The following is a 21,747-nucleotide window of genomic DNA, read 5'->3' on the forward strand; positions in this document are numbered from 1 at the left end:
TTGTGAGATTCTGAAGATTAGAATGGAGACTAAAAGGGAGTATTTTTTCACACAACACACAGTCAACCTGTGGAACTCCTTGCCAGAGGATGTTGTGAAGGTCAAGACTACAACAGGGTTCAAAAAAAGATCTAGATAAGTTCATGGAGGATAGGTCCATCAGTAGTTATTAGCCAGGGTGGACAGAGATGATGTCCCTAACCTCTGTTTGCCTGAAGCTGGGAATGGGCGACAGGGGATGGATCACTTAATGATTACCTGTTCTGTTCATGCCCTCTGGGGCACCTGGCATTGGCCATCTGGCATTGGCCACTATTGGAAGGCAGGATACTGGGCTAGATGGACCTTTGGTCTGATCCAGTATGGCCGTTCTTATGTTCTTATGCCCACTTTCCAATAGAGCCTAGAACTTGGTGTGCAGAATGAAGTAGAAGCCTCAACTGGAGGACCTTAGATATCTAGTTAAGATAGATAACATGATGAAGAGAGCCAATCTGTGAAGAGCTTTAAAGCTTTTTAGAAGTAAAACTGTTATCAGGCCAATGGAAAAAGCAAAAAAGGATGTTATGATCATCCAGTTTAACTCCTGGCATGTGTCTAGCTGTTATGTTGTAAGCATACTAAAGAAGATGAATAAAAGGAAAGCCACTGATGGTACATTTGTCTTGCTGCTTTCATCCAGAATAATTGCAAAATTGCTTTATAGACTATGGTTGATATTTTCAATGCAGTTTAGGGGTTTTAGACATGGACTGTATCTTTCATTAAAATTAACGTATGTAGTGTTGTTGTAGCCTTGTTGGTCCCAGGGTATTACAGAGACAGGGTGTGTGAGGTACTGTCTTTTGGACCAATTTCTGTTGGTGAGAGAGGTAAGCCTTTTGAGCTTTTCATGCCTACCACTGATATGTAGTTCTTATAATACAGCAGCCATTCTATACTAGCAGTGCCATGCAACCATTTTTAGAAACGGGTAGGAAGAATAATGTCTCCAATTTGTTGAGAAAAATGACTGTGTTGGTCTTTTTTGGAATTATTTTGGGGAAATATAATTAAGAAAGAAAAATGAGTAAAGACTAAACTCACTTCCTATTTAGTGATTGCAAACTGGAATTCATCCCAGGTGATTAATTTAACAGATGCTTTCTTAATTCCCTGCATGAAACAATAATTTATTCCAAAGCTTTTCCTTTAAACCATAGAATATTTTTGAGGCATATAAGCAATATGTCTATAACCTAATGCTTGTAACATAAGCATGTTCACATGCTCCTGATGCCCATGGTAGCAGGGCTAGTAAGAAACAAAATAGCCATATCGGAGCAAAGATTATGGTTTTGTTTAAAATATTTAATAGGTGCTAAATAGATAAAGGTGCAAGCAGAAAAATATAGGGTCAGATCCTTAGCTGTTGTGAATCTATATAGCTCCATTAAGTCAAAGCCTACTGAGGGTGGTGGCAGTATCTGTAGCCAGCATGTGCCACATGAAATTTCTCCCATACGCACACGTATAAAACATATTCTTTCTGAAACTGTTTTGAGATTACATAAGCATCTGATATTTGGATGATTTTTGTAGCAAAGTGTCATAAAGTGGCTGACCCATTAAATGAAGTAGGTCCAGCTCCCCTGTGCTAGAGCAGTTGTTCCCATTTGGCCTTTTAAGGGGGATGGTAGTATCTGCTGGAGGCTATAATGGACCAGGGAGAATCTGAGAGGAGAGAGACCCAGTGAGAGAACAACCTGGTGAGTTAAGTCTGCAGACCTTCCCTGGAAAGAGGGAAGAATTACCAGGTAGTTAGTGGAGAGGCTAGCCTGATGACTTTCAAGAGTCAAAGCTGGTCCTGGGAGGCTGGAAAGAACTAAGGGCTAGGAAGTCAGGGGAGGGGTAGCCAGTTGTCCTTCCTGAGGCAGAGAACCATGGAAAAGGAGGCTGGAGAGGGCTGAAGGCTCTTGGAGCTGGAGAGCTGAAGCCAGAGGGCCAGAGAAGGAAGAAGACTGGAGAGCTGGGGTGTGATGAGGGACGCCGGGGTTCTACTTGATGTACTGGCTGGACTGTGATTGCGGGGCTTGGTATTGGGACTTATTTTATTATGGTTTATGTGCATTGGACTTCTAAAATAAATCCCCCAGTGGATTATTATAAATATATAATATATATTTATACTCAGGAAGACCATTCGGACTATTTCTGGGGCCCCTGAAAGGGAAAACTGAGGCAGACATGTCTACTGTACCATAGCCTACCCAGGAGGGTGCTCTTGTTGGGGCCATCTCACGACAGTTATTACCCAGTTTGATTGAAACCTACTCCCTCACTTTATGTCATGCTCGTGTAAAGGTGCTTGTCCTGTCCTTTTTCTCCTTTTATGCTCTTTGGGAATGATCCAAAGCCCACTGTAGTCAATAGATAGTCACCATTGACTTTAATGGGTTTTGGATCAGGCTTTTTATGTTTCATAACAGTAGCTAGTTCTTCTTCAAGTAGTGTCCCTATGGGCACTCCACTTCAGAAGCACATGTGCCTCTGATTGGAGGTTTTTGGTAGCAGGGTCTGTTTGTTCCACACATGTGCTCTAGACCTTCTGGTGCTCTGTACTGAGGATTTATGGATCTATGGATTTATGGACTGCCCTCAGTTCATTCTCAACTGCCCTATGGCCTGAGATGGAGTTTATAGTGTTCCCACTTCAAGCTTAACCTTTAGCTTTTAGCTCATTTGGGTTCTAAGTCTACTTTAGTTTGCTCCTTTTGGGTTTATAGTTTTCAGAGTAGCAGCCGTGTTAGTCTGTATTCGCAAAAAGAAAAGGAGTACTTGTGGCACATTAGAGACTAACAAATTTATTAGAGCATAAACTTTCGTGAGCTATAGCTCACTTCATCGGATGCATTTGGTGGAAAAAACAGAGGAGAGATTTATATACACACACACAGAGAACATGAAACAATGGGTTTATCATACACACTGTAAGGAGAGTGATCACTTAAGATAAGCCATCACCAACAGCAGGGGGGGGAAGGAGGAAAACCTTTCATGGTGACAAGCAGGTAGGCTAATTCCAGCAGTTAACAAGAATATCAGAGGAACAGTGGGGGGTGGGGTGGGAGGGAGAAATACCATGGGGAAATAGTTTTACTTTGTGTAATGACTCATCCATTCCCAGTCTCTATTCAAGCCTAAATTAATTGTATCCAGTTTGCAAATTAATTCCAATTCAGCAGTCTCTCGTTGGAGTCTGTTTTTGAAGCTTTTTTGTTGAAGGATAGCCATTCTTAGGTCTGTAAACGAGTGACCAGAGAGATTGAAGTGTTCTCCAACTGGTTTTTGAATGTTATAATTCTTGACTTCTGATTTGTGTCCATTCATTCTTTTACGTAGAGACTGTCCAGTTTGACCAATGTACATGGCAGAGGGGCATTGCTGGCACATGATGGAGACTGTCCAGTTTGACCAATGTACATGGCAGAGGGGCATTGCTGGCAGAGCCAGAAGAGTACCCAGAAGTCACCTACTACAGGACAGGCCCAACAAAGAAAATAACAGAACGCCTCTGGCCATCACCTTCAGCCCCCAACTAAAACCTCTCCAACGCATCATCAAGGATCTACAACCTATCCTGAAGGACGACCCATCACTCTCACAGATCTTGGGAGACAGGCCAGTCCTTGCTTACAGACAGCCCCCCAATCTGAAGCAAATACTCACCAGCAACCACACACCACACAACAGAACCACCAACCCAGGAACCTATCCTTGCAACAAAGCCCGTTGCCAACTGTGTCCACATATCTATTCAGGGGACACCATCATAGGGCCTAATCACATCAGCCACACTATCAGAGGCTCGTTCACCTGTGCATCTACCAATGTGATATATGCCATCATGTGCCAGCAATGCCCCTCTGCCATGTACAGTGGCCAAACTGGACAGTCTCTACGTAAAAGAATGAATGGACACAAATCAGACGTCAAGAATTATAACATTCTAAAACCAGTTGGAGAACACTTCAATCTCTCTGGTCACTCGATCACAGACCTAAGAGTGGCTATCCTTCAACAAAAAAGCTTCAAAAACAGACTCCAACGAGAGACTGCTGAATTGGAATTAATTTGCAAACTGGATACAATTAACTTAAGCTTGAATAGAGACTGGGAATGGATGAGTCATTAGACAAAGTAAAACTATTTCCCCATGGTATTTCTCCCCCCCACCCCACCCAACCCCGCACTGTTCCTCAGATATTCTTGTTAACTGCTGGAAATAACCTTCCTTGCTTGTCACCATGAAAGGTTTTCCTCCTTTCCCCCCCCTGCTGCTGGTGATGGCTTATCTTAAGTGATCACTCTCCTTACAGTGTGTATGATAAACCCATTGTTTCATGTTCTCTGTGTGTGTATATCAATCTCCCCTCTGTTTTTTCCACCAAATGCATCCGATGAAGTGAGCTGTAGCTCACGAAAGCTTATGCTCTAATAAATTGGTTTATAGTTTTGTAGTTCTTCTAGTTAACTAAGAGTTTGTTTCCATTAGACATCCTTTCCTCTCCCACCCCCATCTGAGGGGTTCTCCCTCAGGGATTGTCGTCTGCATGGTGTTCTGGGATCCCTGGAATTCAAGCACTGCCTCATCTGCCATTAATCTATGCCAGTCAGCAATGTCCATTGCCAGCGTATCTTGGAGACACGCACATGCTGTGTAAGTGCAAGATCTGCTCGGCCTTCAGGAGTAGAGCTAGGAAAAATAGGGAGGTTAAACTTAGGCTTCTCATGATGGATCATTCTTTGTGACCAGCCTTCGATTCAGGCCCAGATGCCTGCCTTGTACATCAGCCACTGAGTGACCAAAGTACCCCATCGACCTCAGTCACTGTAGAAATAGACTGTTTCAGAGACCCCGTGTTCCAGAAAAGGTACTGCTGAGGCTCCAGGCTTCTCCAATACCTAGAGTCTTAGTCAAAGACTTCAGGCTCTTTCAAGAATCACAGTACCAAGCATGCCTTGGTACCAAACCCATCTCCAGTACAGTCTAAGCAGATTGCACCACAGAGAGTAAGTAACCACTTTGCGTCAAGGAAGCTGGTACTATTTACAGAGCTCTCCGTGCTATGGCCAGTAGATAAGCAGGTGTCTCAGAATATTAATTAGTTCCTCCAAAGCTAGCACCATCCTCTGTACCATCTCTGTCTGCTAGACAAATATTACTGAAGCAAACAGCATCCTTGGTACCGCTGCTGACTGTTGCAGAACCTCATTCAGTTTCAGCACACAATCACCTGGTACGGCAGGAATTTAGAATCTCTACAGATTTGTCTGTCTCAGATAAGCCACAGTCTCCTTTCTGAATGGATACCAAAGGACTGTCAGTACTGCGATCTTCTAGGTCACAGAGACCTTCCCCTTCCTCAGTATCCCCTAGTCTTCCGGTACCTTCAGGATGAGACAGATAAACATTGTTTCCGCCTTCAGTCTGCTCCTCCCTTGCACTCTGCTGAAGACATCTCCTCAGATTCCCAGATTTCTGGGCAGGGATATCTGTTGTATTAATTTAGGTGGAAGATATGGACCCAAAGCCTCAAAGGTATTAACATGACCCTGTCATTGCCCAACATTAAACCGTACTAAACAAGGTTTGGGATTTGGTATACAGAGACCTCAGCCTGCTTTCAAGGAGCAAGAGGCAAGGAATTGACACCACAAACCAGTATTTCCTCATCTTCACGAGATGAGGCTGTAATGCCTTCCCCACCTTCTTATGCTGATGATTTTAAACAGTTTCAAGAACTTACGAAGCAGATTGCTAACACTCTCCAGATCCCCTTGGAGGCGGTTCAAGAGTTGCAGCATAAGCTTTTAGACATTCTGCACGTGACAACTTCTGGTCAAGTGCTCTTGCTAGTGAATAAGGTTCTAATTGAACCTGCCAAGACCATCTGGCAGACTCTAGCTACTGTACTGCCTACAGACAAACAAGTATTCTTTCTTGTTATGAGGTTGCTAATGATCAGCCCCCTTCTAGAATAATAGCCCATTTTACAAGACCCCAATGTACATCCATGGCACTGTAGAAAAATGTACCAGTTGCAGAAATTTGCGAAGCTTCAATTTGGGCATCAGTTCATATGTTTTCCAAACACTGTGCCCTGATGCACACTTCCAAGTCAGATGCTGCTGTTGGCATGGCAGTCCTATCTTCAGTCTTGGATACAACTCTGAAGCTCTGTTCTCCTTCCAGGAGTACTGCTCAGGAGTCATCTGAAGTGGAGCACCCATAGAGACACTACTTGAAGAAGAAGGAGAGGTTACTTACCTTGTACAAAAAGAAAAGGAGGACTTGTGGCACCTTAGAGACTAACAAATTTATATGAGCATAAGCTTTCGTGAGCTACGTTCAGTGGAATGCATCCGATGAAGTGAGCTATAGCTCACGAAAGCGTCTGCTCAGATAAATTTGTTAGTCTCTAAGGTGCCACAAGTCCTCCTGTACTTTTTGCGAATGCAGACTAACACGGCTGCTACTCTGAAACTTACCTTGTACAGTAACTGTAGTTCTTTGAGATGTGTCCTCCTAGGGGTGTTCCACTACATGCTCTCCTTCCTTTCTGTTTCTGAGTCTCGTCTCACGGGTCTTAGCAATAGAGAAGGAACTGAGGGTGTTTTGCCTGTACAGCTCTATATACCCTCAGTATGGGACAGGAGGAGGTCTGGTGTGTGCGCACAGGCAGAATAAGCACTGCTACCAAAAAATCTTTGATCAAAGACACCTGGGGCACATGCACATCTAATGTGGAGCACCAATAGGGGGACACATCCTTGAAGAACTGCAGTTAGTACAGAAAGTAAGTAGTCTCTTCTAGAATGATTAATTTACTTTTCCGTACAATGTTTTATTGTTGCAGCCTTTTTAAAAAGCAAAACTGCCTTTCCTTTAGTTCTAGTGTGGTGCTCATCTGTCATGTTCTTTGGAGGATGGAGTGGAACTATTCTCGTTAGAAAGTAATGAATATTAACACCATGTTCTTTATTATTGAGCCTGCATAGAATACTTGGGAATTTGAGATTTCAAGGCGACCAGCCTGTCAGGGCTATAATTTTTTTCCTCCAGCCTTGCTAAGGTTATGCAGCTGCTGGGAGGAATTATTTGTATTTATTTCCGATTGAATCAAATGCTTGGACAAGGGTGTATGTACACGCATGCGCGCACACACATATAAAAATTCACACACACATTAGTTCACATGTGCAGCCCTAGTAGCAAGAGTCATTTATGTTTTAAATGTGTATTGCACAAGTGACTGCCGGAATGAAAGTTAAATGCTTAGACTGGAACTGAAAGCTGCCCAAGGGTCTAAGTTCAAATAATAGAGGTATATTATTGTAACAGGAGGACCATCATACAATGGAGGCTGATCTGGACAAAGATGAGGTGTTACAACCTCAGCTGGGAGAGCTATCAGGAGAGAAGCTGCTGACAACAGAGTATTTGGGAGTAAGTACCAATCATTGGGATTCTAAAATACTGAATTTGTTTGGCTAGGTGTTTAATTTCAACATTTCAATCAACATATAACACCCAGAGGTTTAATTACAACAGCTACCTTTTTCTGTGTACTACGTATAACGCTGGCTGAGACTCAGCTCTGTACCTGCCTACTCGGCCCCAATCTCTTACTATTTGTTGAGGAACGTCTATCCAGCAGAAATAAGATGGGCTTGGGAAAGGCAAACTTGCATCCTTACTGAGCCAGCTCGGAACAGAAAGAGCTGTAGTGTAGACAAGCGATAAAGCATGGCAAATCCTGTTCAGTAACATTAGGATACAAATCTAGGTTGATGCTCACATAGTCTTCATATCTCGGTCCCAATGACTTCAGTTTCCCCTCTCTTTCCTCCTCTTTCTCCTTCTGTGTATTAGATAATGACCCATACACCAAAAGTGAAGAAGAAACTGTTTCCTGGTGTCCATCAGAGCATAGATGAGCCTCTTCAGAGACCAGTCACCCCAAGCTATCACAGAGCTGCATACCCAACGTAAGTCTGGGCAAAGGAGGCAGAAAGTTGGATTTTTTTGTTCTTAATTTTGAATTTTACTCCAAAATAATGTAACCTGAATATACAAAAAATAAAACCTCCATATTGGAAACTACATTGCCATTGTCATTCTTTACAGGTTTTTTTTATCTAAAATAATGGATGTTTGAAAAAGAAAGGGAGGGAAAACTGCAGTCAAAGAAGGGTCCATTGACCAAAGTCATGTACTTGGGATAATGGAATGAAAGTTTACAGAGTCATTTGGCTTAAGCTTGCAGTAAATCCTATGTGTCCATATTCTCCATCCCGATATTCAGATTCTGATATCTAAACTGTGTTGTTAAATCTGTTCACCTAAATATGGGTTATTGCTGATTATGTACTCTATGTATCGTATGACTTTAAAAACAAACTTTGTATCTGTGAATAATCTAAGCACTATACGCAGATGTACAGACACTCCTTTCTCAACCTATGTATTATATAATTTTTTTAACATTAGCTTGAATAAAAATTTTATTTCTGTGGGTGAGGTCCATGCAGCAGTTGACATACCAGTGGATCTTCCACTTCATAAACCAGAAAATGTAATCTCCTCAAGGGATAATTGCTACCCTCAAGTGAAAGCAGAAATTGAGACAGACAAAGATTACAAATGTGATAAATGCGCTAGTTACTTAAAATGATAACTAAAAGGGATCTTGTGAAAGGGAGATCTGTGACTTCTGGTTGCAGCTCTACGTGTAGCTGAAGTCAGTGGTAGGATATTGTTTTGCAATTGGAAATAAGAGACTTCCTGAACTCTAAAGACATGGTATTTATCAAGCTTTCTGTTGTTAAACAAAATAAGTCTTACCTAGTTCATTCTTGAGATGGGATTTCTCCTCTTCATCTCCATTATGGGGGGAGGTAGAGGATTTGACACTGTCCTATCACACAACAAGGAACAAGTTTAACCAATTTTTCTTCTTTCAGTTGCATGCAGTCTTGGATTGTACCAAATCCAAGTAGCCATGGTACAGGATTGAGGAGTAGTCTGTCTTGAGGATTTCTCATATCCATTTCTGTGTGCACTTTTCAAACTGAGAGACTACCAACCATTCCTATTAGGATGGAATATGGTACCTCAAAAGCCACTAGATCAACAACATAGTTAAATATCTTTTTACTTATTTTATTTTATTTAAAAATTAAAAATAAAAATGTCAAGTTGAAATCTGGGCATTTTTAAAAAATGAGTTATCTTCAGTTTCAGGTTCTATATCTGCCTTTAAGTTCTCCAGTCCGTTTTTTTTTGTTGTACTTGCGCATCTTTCTATTTCTTAAAATGCTTTTCTTTCCCATTACATGTGGAAGACCCACACAAAGAGGGAAACTGACTCTGAATGGGCAAACAGTGGAACTGATTAAACACAAAGAGCTGCCAAATGTACAAAGTAAACTAACAGAAAAATTACAGAGAAAATATTTAATTTACAGTGATCTTAGGTGTTACTTGTAAAAATAGGTAGCATTTTCAGACAAGTTGTGACCATTTCTTTTAAAGCTGCCTTTACACTCACAAAGTTTGGGGAGTAATATCAGTAGATTGACAAGTTTACATTGAGTTTCTGTATACAGAGAATGGTTTACTGCATAGTATCCAGTGAGAAAATTGCCTTTTCAATAAGCAACAAGACTATTTGCAATATCTGTACTGCACCAAGTCCAAAAGTCAAAATCACTTTGGTATGAGCTAAAGCCTCATTTTAATACAAATTATTTTTGTAGTATCCATGTGATACTTGACTATAATATGACTTTTGTATACTTTCTTTTATACAAACTGTCACAAAATGCAGTTACAAAGGTAAAATATGAAAGCAGAAAGTAGGGGAAAATGGTAGAGGACAACATTTATTGTACATGTATTGTATATCTACAAAGACACTAACAAGAACCTTGACAAAATCAGTTTCTAGTTGAGTGCATAACACTTTCCCCATTTCAGGATGTAAAAATTGAACATAGTATATAAAACAAGCAGACCCCAGTTCTGACATGAGAAATGTATGTGGTGTCCCGGGGAAGAATTTGGCCTACAAGGTCCTATTTTTGCCTATATACTATTATTGGTAAATTTATGAAGAAAATGGTTGAGGTGTTGTTATAGAATCTAGTTCCTCTTCACAACATAAGTGGGGTACAGATTTTAAAGCATATGGTCTGTTTTTCCATATCCATAAAATCCCAAATCTTAGCAAACCATCTACATATGGCAGGAGAGGAGTGACCAAGTAATAACGTGGGGCTGCTATCAGTAACACACAGATCTTTTTATTCTTGGTTTCCTTGCACTTCCCCAAAAGAGCTACAGACCCAAATAATGGAATCTATCGAATATGTTGCTGAACATCAGACCAAAGCCACTTTGCTGCTGGCCAACACCATCAAATGCCTTCAAGGGTTCCCTTTCCCCTGTAATTTCTGCTACCCGCAGGAAGCTAGAAACCTGGATTCATTCTGTGGAGTCTACAGTCATTGTAATGTAATGCTTATTTAGTGCTTTTCAACTGTAGCTCTCAAATGCCACAAAGGTGGCTGACCCTCACTATCCCATTTTATAGATGGGGAAGATGAAGCATGTAAAAGTGAAATGACTTGCCCCAAGGCCATGCAGCAAATCAGTGGCAGAGCTGGGAATAGATCTGAGGTCTCCTGACTCCATCCCACTGCATTCCTCTCGAGGCCACAGCTGTTCCCTAGATGAGGTTAAATAACTCATGTCTGTTACTCACTTCCACAAAAGTAATACCCCAGAACTGATTCCTTTCTTTCTTCCTTTCTTCCTTCCTTTCATCAAGGCTTCCCAGGCTTCTCTGCCTGATATAGAATCCACGCCATGGGCTGACTGTGACACAATGTGAATTGTGCCTTGCAGCCTGCTCCTGTCTCACAATGTAACTAAATGACTGATTGCTCAGAAACCCACTGAGTACAGGCAGCTACAATAGTTGAGGGACCTATTCCTGCACTGGAATAATGAGGAGGCAAAGCAGCCTCTGCAGATTGTTTCTTTGCCCCATGTTGCAAAACTGCAAATAATTTCTGTAGGTTTTTGCTGGTTTAAAAACTGTGAAATTTAAATTTCACTATTTTAGTCAGATGGTTGATACTTAATAGTGTTCACACTGGTTTTACCAAGTTTAAAATAGAAAAGCAGGCGTTAATAGCATGCATGAGAGGTTTGCATTTTACAGTGAAACCCTCTATAGCTAACTTCCCTGTGCCAGAAAACAACTAGAGTAGAAAGGCAATAACCAGAAAAGTGGATTTACAGAAGAAAAGGACAAGATCTAATGGAGTTTATACCCAGCTAACTTATTTTAGCAAATTAAATTGATTACTAGCGGATAAGAACTAATAGGATGCCCTTCAGTTTTATTGCTTTGCTCACAGATCACATCCTAGCAGTCCAGACATGAAGAGAAAGGCTTGAGGTATATTTATTTGATTATAAATCACTTAAGTAAACTAGTGACTGCATTGTATCAAACTGCTGTGGAATATGACAAGATTTACCCCTTGAGACTTTTCTACATGGGAAAACTCAGGACAATTAATTAAAATTAACTAAAAGTATAAATTTAAAGTGGATTAAATGGCATTAAACATGGAAAAGGAGTACTTGTAGCACCTTAGAGACTGCCACAAGTACTCCTTTTCTTTTTGCGAATACAGACTAACACGGCTGCTACTCTGAAACCTGTCATTAAACATGGACACTCTTATTCAGAATTAGAGTGGCCTTCATTCAGTTTACAGCTTAGCTGGGAGCGGGGGGCACTTAGGAAAATTACCTCCAATTAACTAAAGGTGTGAATTAAAAGTGGATTAGTTAAACTGCATTAAACGCTTGTATGGACCCTCCCATTCAGAATTAAAGTAGCCTTTGGAAGTGAATTAAACTAAACCAAGTTAAGACCACTTTAATTCTGAAAGAGAATGTCCATATAGGGACTTAATACAGTTTAACCAATCGTCCTTAATTTTACGTTTAGTTAATTTGGATTAATTTTCCTGATTGTCCCCACGTAGACAAGCCCTCAGTCTACACTGTAAGGGGATGCTTTAGTCAGGAAATACTGGAGAGCTCTTTTTAAAGACTTCCTACTTTATGAGATCACTCAGGAGGGACAAATTGTTTAATATTCCTCTGTCTGTTCCCTTAGAAACTGATTTAGTGGTCTAATTATTAACCACCTCCTTGGGAAGGACCTTTTCTAACTAGACGTCTCTTAGCCTGATCTTGCCATGAGTATTCAATGAAACTCTCAACTCAGGGTAACTTCCCTCCCAGCCCCCTGCTTTGTCCACCCAAGCTGCCCTCACAGCTTCCTCTCACCCCATCTTGAATTACCGAGCAATCTTATTCTCTCTTCTCTCTTTCAGCAAGTCTTCCCTCCTGACAACCAGCCCTATCCAAGAAGTTAAGAGAACTAGTTCTACAGCCGTTAAGTTAAAATACTATGTTTTGTTTTGATCTTGCATCGTGTGGAACCCCCATAATATTCAGAAACAAATTTTACACTCCTGAAAAAGCTTAATGTGGGGAACCTGGTAGACTCATTGGCACTGTCTCTGGTGAGGGGGCCGCTGGTATTTGTCTCTCCAAACTGTCGCATGTTGTGGGTTCCTTCCCAAGCTATTTATTACACTAGGAAAAAATGTTAATTTCAAATATATCTAACACCATCTGATTTGTGTCGTACAGAAGTTGCCCCTGGCACTAGCTTGCAACATAAAATACACTTTACTGTTTCTTCTGTACCTTTCCAGGAAATTATATGGTAATTCTCATGCAGCTTTTTTAGGCTGTAAGTATTTATCACCCTGCATTCTCATTTCTCCTCTAGGCCAGAAAATGATGCCATTTCTTCACATGGCAGGGATGGCAAATTCCAGTCTATGCAGAACAGTCGTCCTCCCACTCGGAGCGGTAGCAGGTCCAGCACTTCTGACTTTTGTATTTCCTCTGCATGTAAGGATATTCTGAGAATGCTGCTGTTAATTGTTCCTTAACCGGGTTGGACGTTTGGAGAAGGGGATGCCTTGTGGTTGGGCTGTGGAGTTCTAAAATATAGTCTGCCGCTGACTTATTCTTTGGTATGCAGGGGCAGTCTACAAGCCCCCAGCATGCAGTACTCCATCTTGATCCAAGTGGAGCAGCAACCCAAAGAGATAGGGGCCCAAAAATGCAGTATGCCGTGTGGCATCTTGAGCTGGATAAAGCTGTGGTCTACAGAGTACAGGTCCCAGAAAGCCATGCTCCATAGAGTACAGGTCCCAGAAAGCTATGCTCCATCTTGAATCAAATGGAACTGCAATCCACAGAGTCTACAGTTTCCAGCAGGCAATATTATTGTCCTCAGGTAAGCCCTTTGCTTGGGCCTAAATGAATTGTTCCTGGGACCTGTCGTCTCCTCACTAATGGAAGGCAGCTGCAGTTACCTTCACAGCTACTCTGAAATGATAAAATGTGATTGAGGATGGGAACCCATTAAGTTTATAGCTGCAGAGTGGGAGGGACATAAACAGGATAGTAAAAAAGTTTGGAAGGGGAGAGGGCAGCATATCCCCCTCATTTCCTCCCTTGTGGGTACACCTGTATGTTTGTTCCATATTATTTAAATTATCTGTGGCCCTTAGGCCCCTAGCAAGTTGCCAGAGCCGCCCTCAGCTGGGCAGCAGTTCAAGGGCCTTGGTGTAGAGAACAACAGCATGGAAGGCACTGCTAGAGATTCTTTCCTTGCAACTTGAATGAAAGCTAGCACAAACTCATCCGGACCTGCCTTTGAGAAGGGAAAGGGCATGCAGCTTACTGACCAGGGTAGTGGGGTACCAGCCTATTTGCAGGGGTAAATTCAACAGTGTAAATTAAGGACTAATAGCAAAATGTGCTGGGATCTCAGTTAAAGTGTCTTGCAGCTGGCAGTGCAGAATTTATTTAAAAAGTCACAGACTATGATGTCTTTGCTTTGCTAAAAAAAATATGCTTTGAATCAGTAAAGAAATGGCATATTTTTTTAAATTTCCAAAAGGAAATGAAAGGGATTTTGAGAAGAGTAACCAAGGTTTCACAGACAAGAATCTGCTTGCATAATGTGTGGAGCTGATATAATAGGCTTAACTCAAGGCAAGGGGTACAATAGGAGCAGATGAAGTTCCAGCTCAAGGCATGCATTTGATCACTCCGTATATTCTGCCATAATAAGAGGCATGGTCTTCAAGCCTCAGATTTCACAATAGCACATAGGAACAGAACAAAAACATTCTGAAGAGATCAGCTGGGCAGAAACAGTGGCTCAGAACATCAGAAGTTATAAGCTAATAGGAAACCTGCTGACTTGGCAGTTTTCCTATATTGAGGAAAAACCAATCTTTTAAATATTCAGACTTCATAAAGGAGATTAAGCAAATCAGACATTAAAAGTGCTGCTATTTTCTGATTTTAAATGTCTGGTAGGATAAAACCCTCTATTGGATACAGTTTCTGAGAAATAATCCATCTATTTCTAAGGGACAGTTCAGACCGAAGGAGCCCAAAGTGTCTTATAAACGGTGTGTTTAGATATTATCTCACCCCTGAAATGCAGCCACCTCTGGCGTGGAAATGCAGCAGCCATTCCTTGCCAGTGATGCTATACAGCAGTTTAATAGAGACATGTTAAACAACAGGAAATTTAGGGAAGAGCAAAATGTAAATGCTATTGTTTTAATTTGATAAGGATAATGGAATTAATGCCCCTATCCTTGGAAAAAGTGCTATTAACACTTTAATCATCACAGATAAGTATAGCCTCAGTACTATGTCTCATCTAAACCAAAATCTACTAGTAGGTTCTATCCAAATTGTGTACATGTGACTGTATTTAATATATAGCTTATCAAGAGGACTACATGAGGTGCAGCATCTCTTTTTTGTAGGAGGGGAGGTCACTAAATGGGAACGTGTTATACATATATTATAAGTATAATATACTTTTGCAGGCAAAGTAATTCCTTTTTATGTAGCAGAGACGTGGTTCTTTTTAATAGTCATGCAGTTAGTCCAGTATTGTTGTCGTAAGGGTTCCCAGTGGTTTGCCTCAGGTGTCAGATCTTGCAAAATAAATGATTGCTCATCCATTTCTCCCCTGATCTTTGGGATTCAGAATGTAGAATAATCACATGAAACAACAACCTATAAATCTTAGTGTACAAAACACTTCTGTCCCTTCCCTTGTAACACTTTTCCATGTGTGTGATAAAAATTGTGCTCCCTCTAGAAGCTTTGTTGTCACCCAATAATATTGTTCTGCAGTAGGGCATTTAGTTAGTTAAGTTTTGCCCTTGGTGTACTGGAAACCTAATCATGTTAGTTTTGGTCATTTTCCAGCTTCATTTTGAACAGCCCAGAGTTGGGGGTGTCATTGGGTTTGATGCAGTGGAGTTCTAAAATGATCAGGGATTGACCAGGAGTGAAGGGCTGGGTGAGACAAAAGCTTCAGATGAACAGTTGGATCAATGTAATCCAGCATCACAAATCAGAGTCACAAGGAAGTGCCTGCCCTTGCCCCAACAAACCTTTGCCCACTTTCTTAACCTAAAGCAGCCTCTCATGCTCTTCCATACCTGGACCTTCAGCCACGTGGGAATCCCACTCCTATCTAATTAGGATCTAGCTTGGACCATCACCCTTCCATTTAGCAATATGGCAAGGACAGGGTGGCCAGGACCTTCTGACACCTGCTTGCAACCTTCAAGCTCTCTCCATCTGGTCTGGTGCTTGTCTGAAAGTGTCCCAGTCTGTGTCCTTGTTTCAGCACATGAGAGCAGTCCACTTTTATGAGACCACCAAATGGAAATGCTTCAGGGGCATGTTTTCTAAGTGAGGGAACTTAGCCACCAGTGTCTGCTCACTCCCGTTGGATTCGCATGTCTTAGTCCTCAGTGCCCCTCTCAGGAAGCAGACTTGTCCTTTCATACACAAGTCTGATTTATACATTCTACTCTAGTGCTGGGCAGGGGGTGGGCAATCTGATCTCATGAGCAAATGTCATAACATGATACTGACAGTGGGGTCTTTGAGTGGCTGCTCTTTGTCACCAGTGACTTCCCATTGGCCTGGTTCATGATATGTGATGGGGACTCAAACAGACTAACAGCATTTACTTGTAATTTGTAAAGTGACACCTCTGCCTTGAAACGTTACCTCTTTTCAAACAGCAATTGAAACAGACTCATCCCAGGTGTTCTCAGTGGGTCTCAGAATGGATCAACATGTCCCAGAAGTTACTGAAGTCCTGTCTGCCCGATCCACTGATTTTGTCCAGGACAAAGTTAATGGGCAATCATACAGGTATGATTTTTAAAGTGCTGAATGTCAGGAAACAGGGAAGTAGTCCAGGTGGTTACCAGCTAATTCCATACTATTGTGAAGCCAATTGATGTATGATGTAGTGTGGTGTGACATAGGTGTGATGATGCTTGCCAAACAAAATACTCCTAGCTCTGCCAGTGGCAGCTATTCAGTTTTTAAAAATCTGGGCCAGAACAGAAGAAATCTAAAGCAAACAGATTTCATTAGTGAACATCACACATAAGCCTAAACACTGTCACCTGCAAAAAAAAAAAAAAAAAAAAAAAAAAAAAAAGTCCTGATCCCTTCCTTAGATGACTTACTGTGCAGAAAAACCATTTATTATATAGATCAGGAGCCAGGGCCATTGGGAGCATGACAGGGATCAAGTCCTTGAGTTATCCATTGAGTACTTCTGTGGCAAAATCTGCAGGGCATGAATTGGGCTCCTCAGCCACTTAAAAACCCACCAGTGAACCCCCTTGGCAGACACCATCCTTGCATTGAGGGATAGCCGAAGACAGCAGCAGGGCAAGTTCTTCCATCGGTGTGCTCCATCCCTAACTGGAAGGGATGGCTACTGCTTGGCCTATCCACAAGGGTTTGTCATGGAACTGCAATTGTGATGCTGTTTTGTTGGTTGAGGATCCTTGTCTACTAGGAACTGGACCCCGAGACCCACTCTTTTTTTCAGATTCCCTCAAATAACCATTGGGTGGCAACAACTTTTGCTGATGGCTGACTTGGGGTGGATTTGAAGCAGTGACTCAGAAACAAAAGAGAATATGGAGTGGATGAGGATAGGTTTCAGAGTAGCAGCTGAAAGAAAAGGAGTACTTGTGGCACCTTAGAGACTAACAAATTTATTAGAGCATAAGCTTTCGTGAGCTACAGCTCACTTCATCGGATGCATTTGGTGGAAAAAACAGAGGAGAGATTTATATACACACACACAGAGAACATGAAACAATGGGTTTATCATACACACTGTAAGGAGAGTGATCACTTAAGATAAGCCATCACCAACAGCGGGGGGGGGGGGGGGGGGGAGGAGGAAAACCTTTCATGGTGACAAGCAGGTAGGCTAATTCCAGCAGTTAACAAGAATATCAGAGGAACAGTGGGGGGTGGGGTGGGAGGGAGAAATACCATGGGGAAATAGTTTTACTTTGTGTAATGACTCATCCATTCCCAGTCTCTATTCAAGCCTAAGTTAATTGTATCCAGTTTGCAAATTAATTCCAATTCAGCAGTCTCTCCTTGGAGTCTGTTTTTGAAGCTTTTTTGTTGAAGTATAGCCACTCTTAGGTCTGTGATCGAGTGACCAGAGAGATTGAAGTGTTCTCCAACTGGTTTTTGAATGTTATAATTCTTGACGTCTGATTTGTGTCCATTCATTCTTTTACGTAGAGACTGTCCAGTTTGGCCAATGTACATGGCAGAGGGGCATTGCTGGCACATGATGGCATATATCACATTGGTAGATGCGCAGGTGAAGGAGCCTCTGATAGTGTGGCTGATGTGATTAGGCCCTATGATGGTATCCCCTGAATAGATATGTGGACAGAGTTGGCAACGGGCTTTGTTGCAAGGATAGGTTCCTGGGTTAGTGGTTCTGTTGTGTGGTGTGTGGTTGCTGGTGAGTATTTGCTTCAGATTGGGGGGCTGTCTGTAAGCAAGGACTGGTCTGTCTCCCAAGATCTGAGAGAGCGATGGCTCGTCCTTCAGGATAGGTTGTAGATCCTTGATGATGCGTTGGAGGGGTTTTAGTTGGGGGCTGAAGGTGATGGCTAGTGGCGTTCTGTTGTTTTCTTTGTTGGGCCTGTCCTGTAGTAGGTGACTTCTGGGTACTCTTCTGGCTCTGTCAATCTGTTTCTTCACTTCAGCAGGTGGGTACTGTAGTTGTAGGAATGCATGATAGAGATCTTGTAGGTGTTTGTCTCTGTCTGAGGGGTTGGAGCAAATGCGGTTATATCGTAGCGCTTGGCTGTAGACAATGGATCGAGTGGTATGATCTGGATGAAAGCTAGAGGCATGTAGGTAGGAATAGCGGTCAGTAGGTTTCCGATATAGGGTGGTGTTTATGTGACCATCGCTTATTAGCACCGTAGTGTCCAGGAAGTGGATCTCTTGTGTGGACTGGTCCAGGCTGAGGTTGATGGTGGGATGGAAATTGTTGAAATCATGGTGGAATTCCTCAAGAGCTTCTTTTCCATGGGTCCAGATGATGAAGATGTCATCAATGTAGCGCAAGTAGAGTTGGGGCATTAGGGAACGAGAGCTGAGGAAGCGTTGTTCTAAGTCAGCCATAAAAAAGCAGCTGTGTTAGTCTGTATCCGCAAAAAGAAAAGGAGGACTTGTGGCACCTTAGAGACTAACAAATTTATTTGAGCATAAGCTTTTGTGAGCTACAGATCACTTCGTCCGATGCATGCAGTGGAAAATACAGTGGGGAGATTTTATATACAGAGAACATGAAACAATGGGTGTTACCATACACACTGTAATGAGAGTGATCAGGTAAGGTGAGCTATTACCAGCAGGAGAGGAAAAAAAACAAACCTTTTGTAGTGATGATCCAGGTGGGCCATTTCCTGCAGTTGACAAGAACGTGTGAGGAAAGGTGGGGGTGGGGGCGCGGAAATAAACATGGGAAAATAGTTTTACTTTGTGTAAAAAGAAAAGGAGTACTTGTGGCACCTTAGAGACTAACAAATTTATTTGAGCATAAGCTTTCGTGAGCTACAGCTTTTCTTTTTGCGAATACAGACTAACATGGCTGCTACTCTGAAACCTTACTTTGTGTAATGACACATCCACTCCCAGTTTTTATTCAAGCCTAATTTAATGGGACCAGGTGTGGATGTGTTGGGAAGAGGATATACCAAGCCTATCTGAACCCAACTTTCAGAGGTTCTGAGGACCTTCAGGTCCCATGGACTTCAGTTGAAGCTGCGGGTACTCGCCCTTCTGGGAATTGGGCTCCATGGCTAGAGCTTTTTGTTTCTCTGTTGCATACATCTCCCTATTATTTCCAATTTCTCAATTGTACTGTCCCCATGCTGCGATATAGAAATTATGTGTTTCCTACAAGTTAGCACTTCTGGGACATGTAGTGGTCCGATTCTGTTGCCCTGCAGCAGCAGCATTATTTATATTTCTGAATTGCCCATCTCCATGGTAACTGAGCAAACATTACAAACACGAACAGTAGATCAGAAGTATGTGAGAGGATCCTTGTTTCCTCCCCTATGTCAAACAGAGCTGGCTCTTTCTCAGTCACTCTGGAGTGCAGCTAGTTGTGAACTGGCAGCATCCCCACCCCATTCTCAGCACAATGTGTACACGCACACACATGTGTATGCTCTTTGTTAATGTCCAAACTTAACCCCTTCCTGGGATTTGCATTTACTGATAAATAACCAGGGGGAAAAAAAAAAAAAAGCAAACCTCTTCCTAAGCTTCCTTCGTTTGGCTCTATGGGATACCTGGCCCCTTTTTATCCTTTTGGGTTGAAGCTAATAGGGCTTACCTGGTCTACTGAGTCACCAGAAATAACTCTCTAGCTCCGTATAGTGGCTTATGACTTGTAATACTGGGGTATTCTTCTCTTCACTGATGTACCGCTCTTGTTTTAGAGGAGTCTCTAAGTGGAGACAGGGAAGTGAAATCTCACCCAGGAGGCGATTTTTCTTTTTTCCCCATTTTTGCAGTGATTTGTATGTACAAAATCTGCCTAAAGTTACGGATATTGGAATGTAGCCATTTGCAAAGCAAACAATGTACTGGATTTTCTGCGGCAGAGGTGCTAAGTCAATATGCTGCTTCTACAGTAGCCAAGCGTGCCTTTTGTTCCAATGTCTCATTTCCTCCTTTGGATAAATACTTAAATGAACTAGTTCCGACAGTGAACAACAGAGCAAATGGACTGTTGCTTCCACCTTAGTTTTGCCCACTGTAAGCAATCTTCTCCCTGCTACGCATATGGCAAAGTATATATGGAAAGTGTGTACTGAGATGAAGCAGAATTTGTTTTGTTTCAATGCCAGAGACCCTGGGCGTGATCCCTCTCTCGCTCACAGCAATGTAAATCTGGAATAACTCCATTGAAGTCACTGAATTTACACTGGTATTAAACCAAACTGAGAAACGAATAAAGAAAAGGAGTACTTGTGGAACCTTAGAGACTAACAAATTTATTTGAGCATAAGCTTCTGTGAGCTACAGCTCACTTCATCGGATGCATTTGGTGGAAAAAAAATCTCCCCTCTGTTTTTTCCACCAAATGCATCCGATGAAGTGAGCTGTAGCTCACGGAAGCTTATGCTCAAATAAATTTGTTAGTCTCTAAGGTGCCACAAGTACTCCTTTTCTTTTTGCGAATACAGACTAACACGGCTGCTACTCTGAAACCTGAGAAACGAATGAGTCCCACTGACTCTGACAGTTCATATATTGCAATGACTTTATTTCCGTTGCAACAAATTATCATTTTAGCTAGTAAATGATGGAGTGACAATTTCCCATTGTACTTTTATTGATCTGCGGCATTCTGATTGGCTGAGTACAGGCCTGTTGTGGTTTTAGCCAATCAAAAACTAATTTATGTATAATGAAGTCTGTCTTTATTTAATAGTATACTGAACACTTGTAAATAAGCTGGCTTTTGACTGGCTGAAGTTGTATTTATATTTGGTTAAGAGCAAGTGCAGTAGTATTTTATTATCTCAGGCACTTCATTCAGCACCTGCAGAAAAGAGAGAAAGTTTGGATACTTCCCTAATGTCATGTTTTTAATTATCTAGTGAAATTATCTAAAAATTCAACTGTAGTTCCTCTGGAGAAAACAAGGCTCTAATTAATCTTCTACATTCAAACCCTATCACGTCACTTGATTGATCATTAAGTGTATTATGCAGTCTTTCTTCTCCAGTTATGTCTCTGTCTTCAGGCCACCTGCTACTGGGAAAGCAAATGGTTTTGTTTCTTCTCAGTAAAGATTTAAGTTTTGATGTAATGCTAAGGGTGATGAACACTCTCTGTGCATGGCAGCATGTTGTCATAAATAACTCCTCCTATCGGAGACAAGTTGGGCAAGGTAATATCTTTTATTGGACCAATTTCTGTTGGTGAAAGAGACAAGCTTTCTAGCTTACACAGAGCTCTTCCATATGGCACCCAGCTAAATACAAGGTGGAACAAATTGTTTAGCATAAGTAATTAACACACATTGTAAGAGACTGTTCAAGGTGAAGTGGCCAGTTAACACCTCTGGAGTTATAGGACAAAAGAGGAGGCACTGCTAAATATTTTCCCATGACATATTTGTCTCCAGC

The 21,747-nt window shown here is 41.7% G+C and overlaps 1 protein-coding gene across 14 annotated transcripts in view; it reads left to right on the forward strand.

The window, feature by feature from the left end:
- ARMC9 (armadillo repeat containing 9) overlaps positions 1-21,747 on the forward strand; it is a 110,647-nt gene that overhangs the window by 79,770 nt on the left and 9,130 nt on the right. For 11 of the 14 annotated variants that reach the window (XM_043492176.1, XM_043492178.1, XM_038416120.2 and 8 more), the window contains 4 exons: positions 7,385-7,489; positions 7,916-8,031; positions 12,927-13,051; positions 16,279-16,411. In XM_043492176.1, the coding sequence (XP_043348111.1) occupies positions 7,385-7,489; positions 7,916-8,031; positions 12,927-13,051; positions 16,279-16,411 (479 nt within the window). The remainder of the gene's footprint in view (positions 1-7,384; positions 7,490-7,915; positions 8,032-12,926; positions 13,052-16,278; positions 16,412-21,747) is intronic. The other 3 variants (XM_038416134.2, XM_038416130.2, XM_043492179.1) reach the window with 1 other exon arrangement.

Source organism: Dermochelys coriacea, chromosome 9 (genome assembly GCF_009764565.3).
Source record: "Dermochelys coriacea isolate rDerCor1 chromosome 9, rDerCor1.pri.v4, whole genome shotgun sequence".
Classification (NCBI taxonomy): domain Eukaryota; kingdom Metazoa; phylum Chordata; order Testudines; family Dermochelyidae; genus Dermochelys; species Dermochelys coriacea.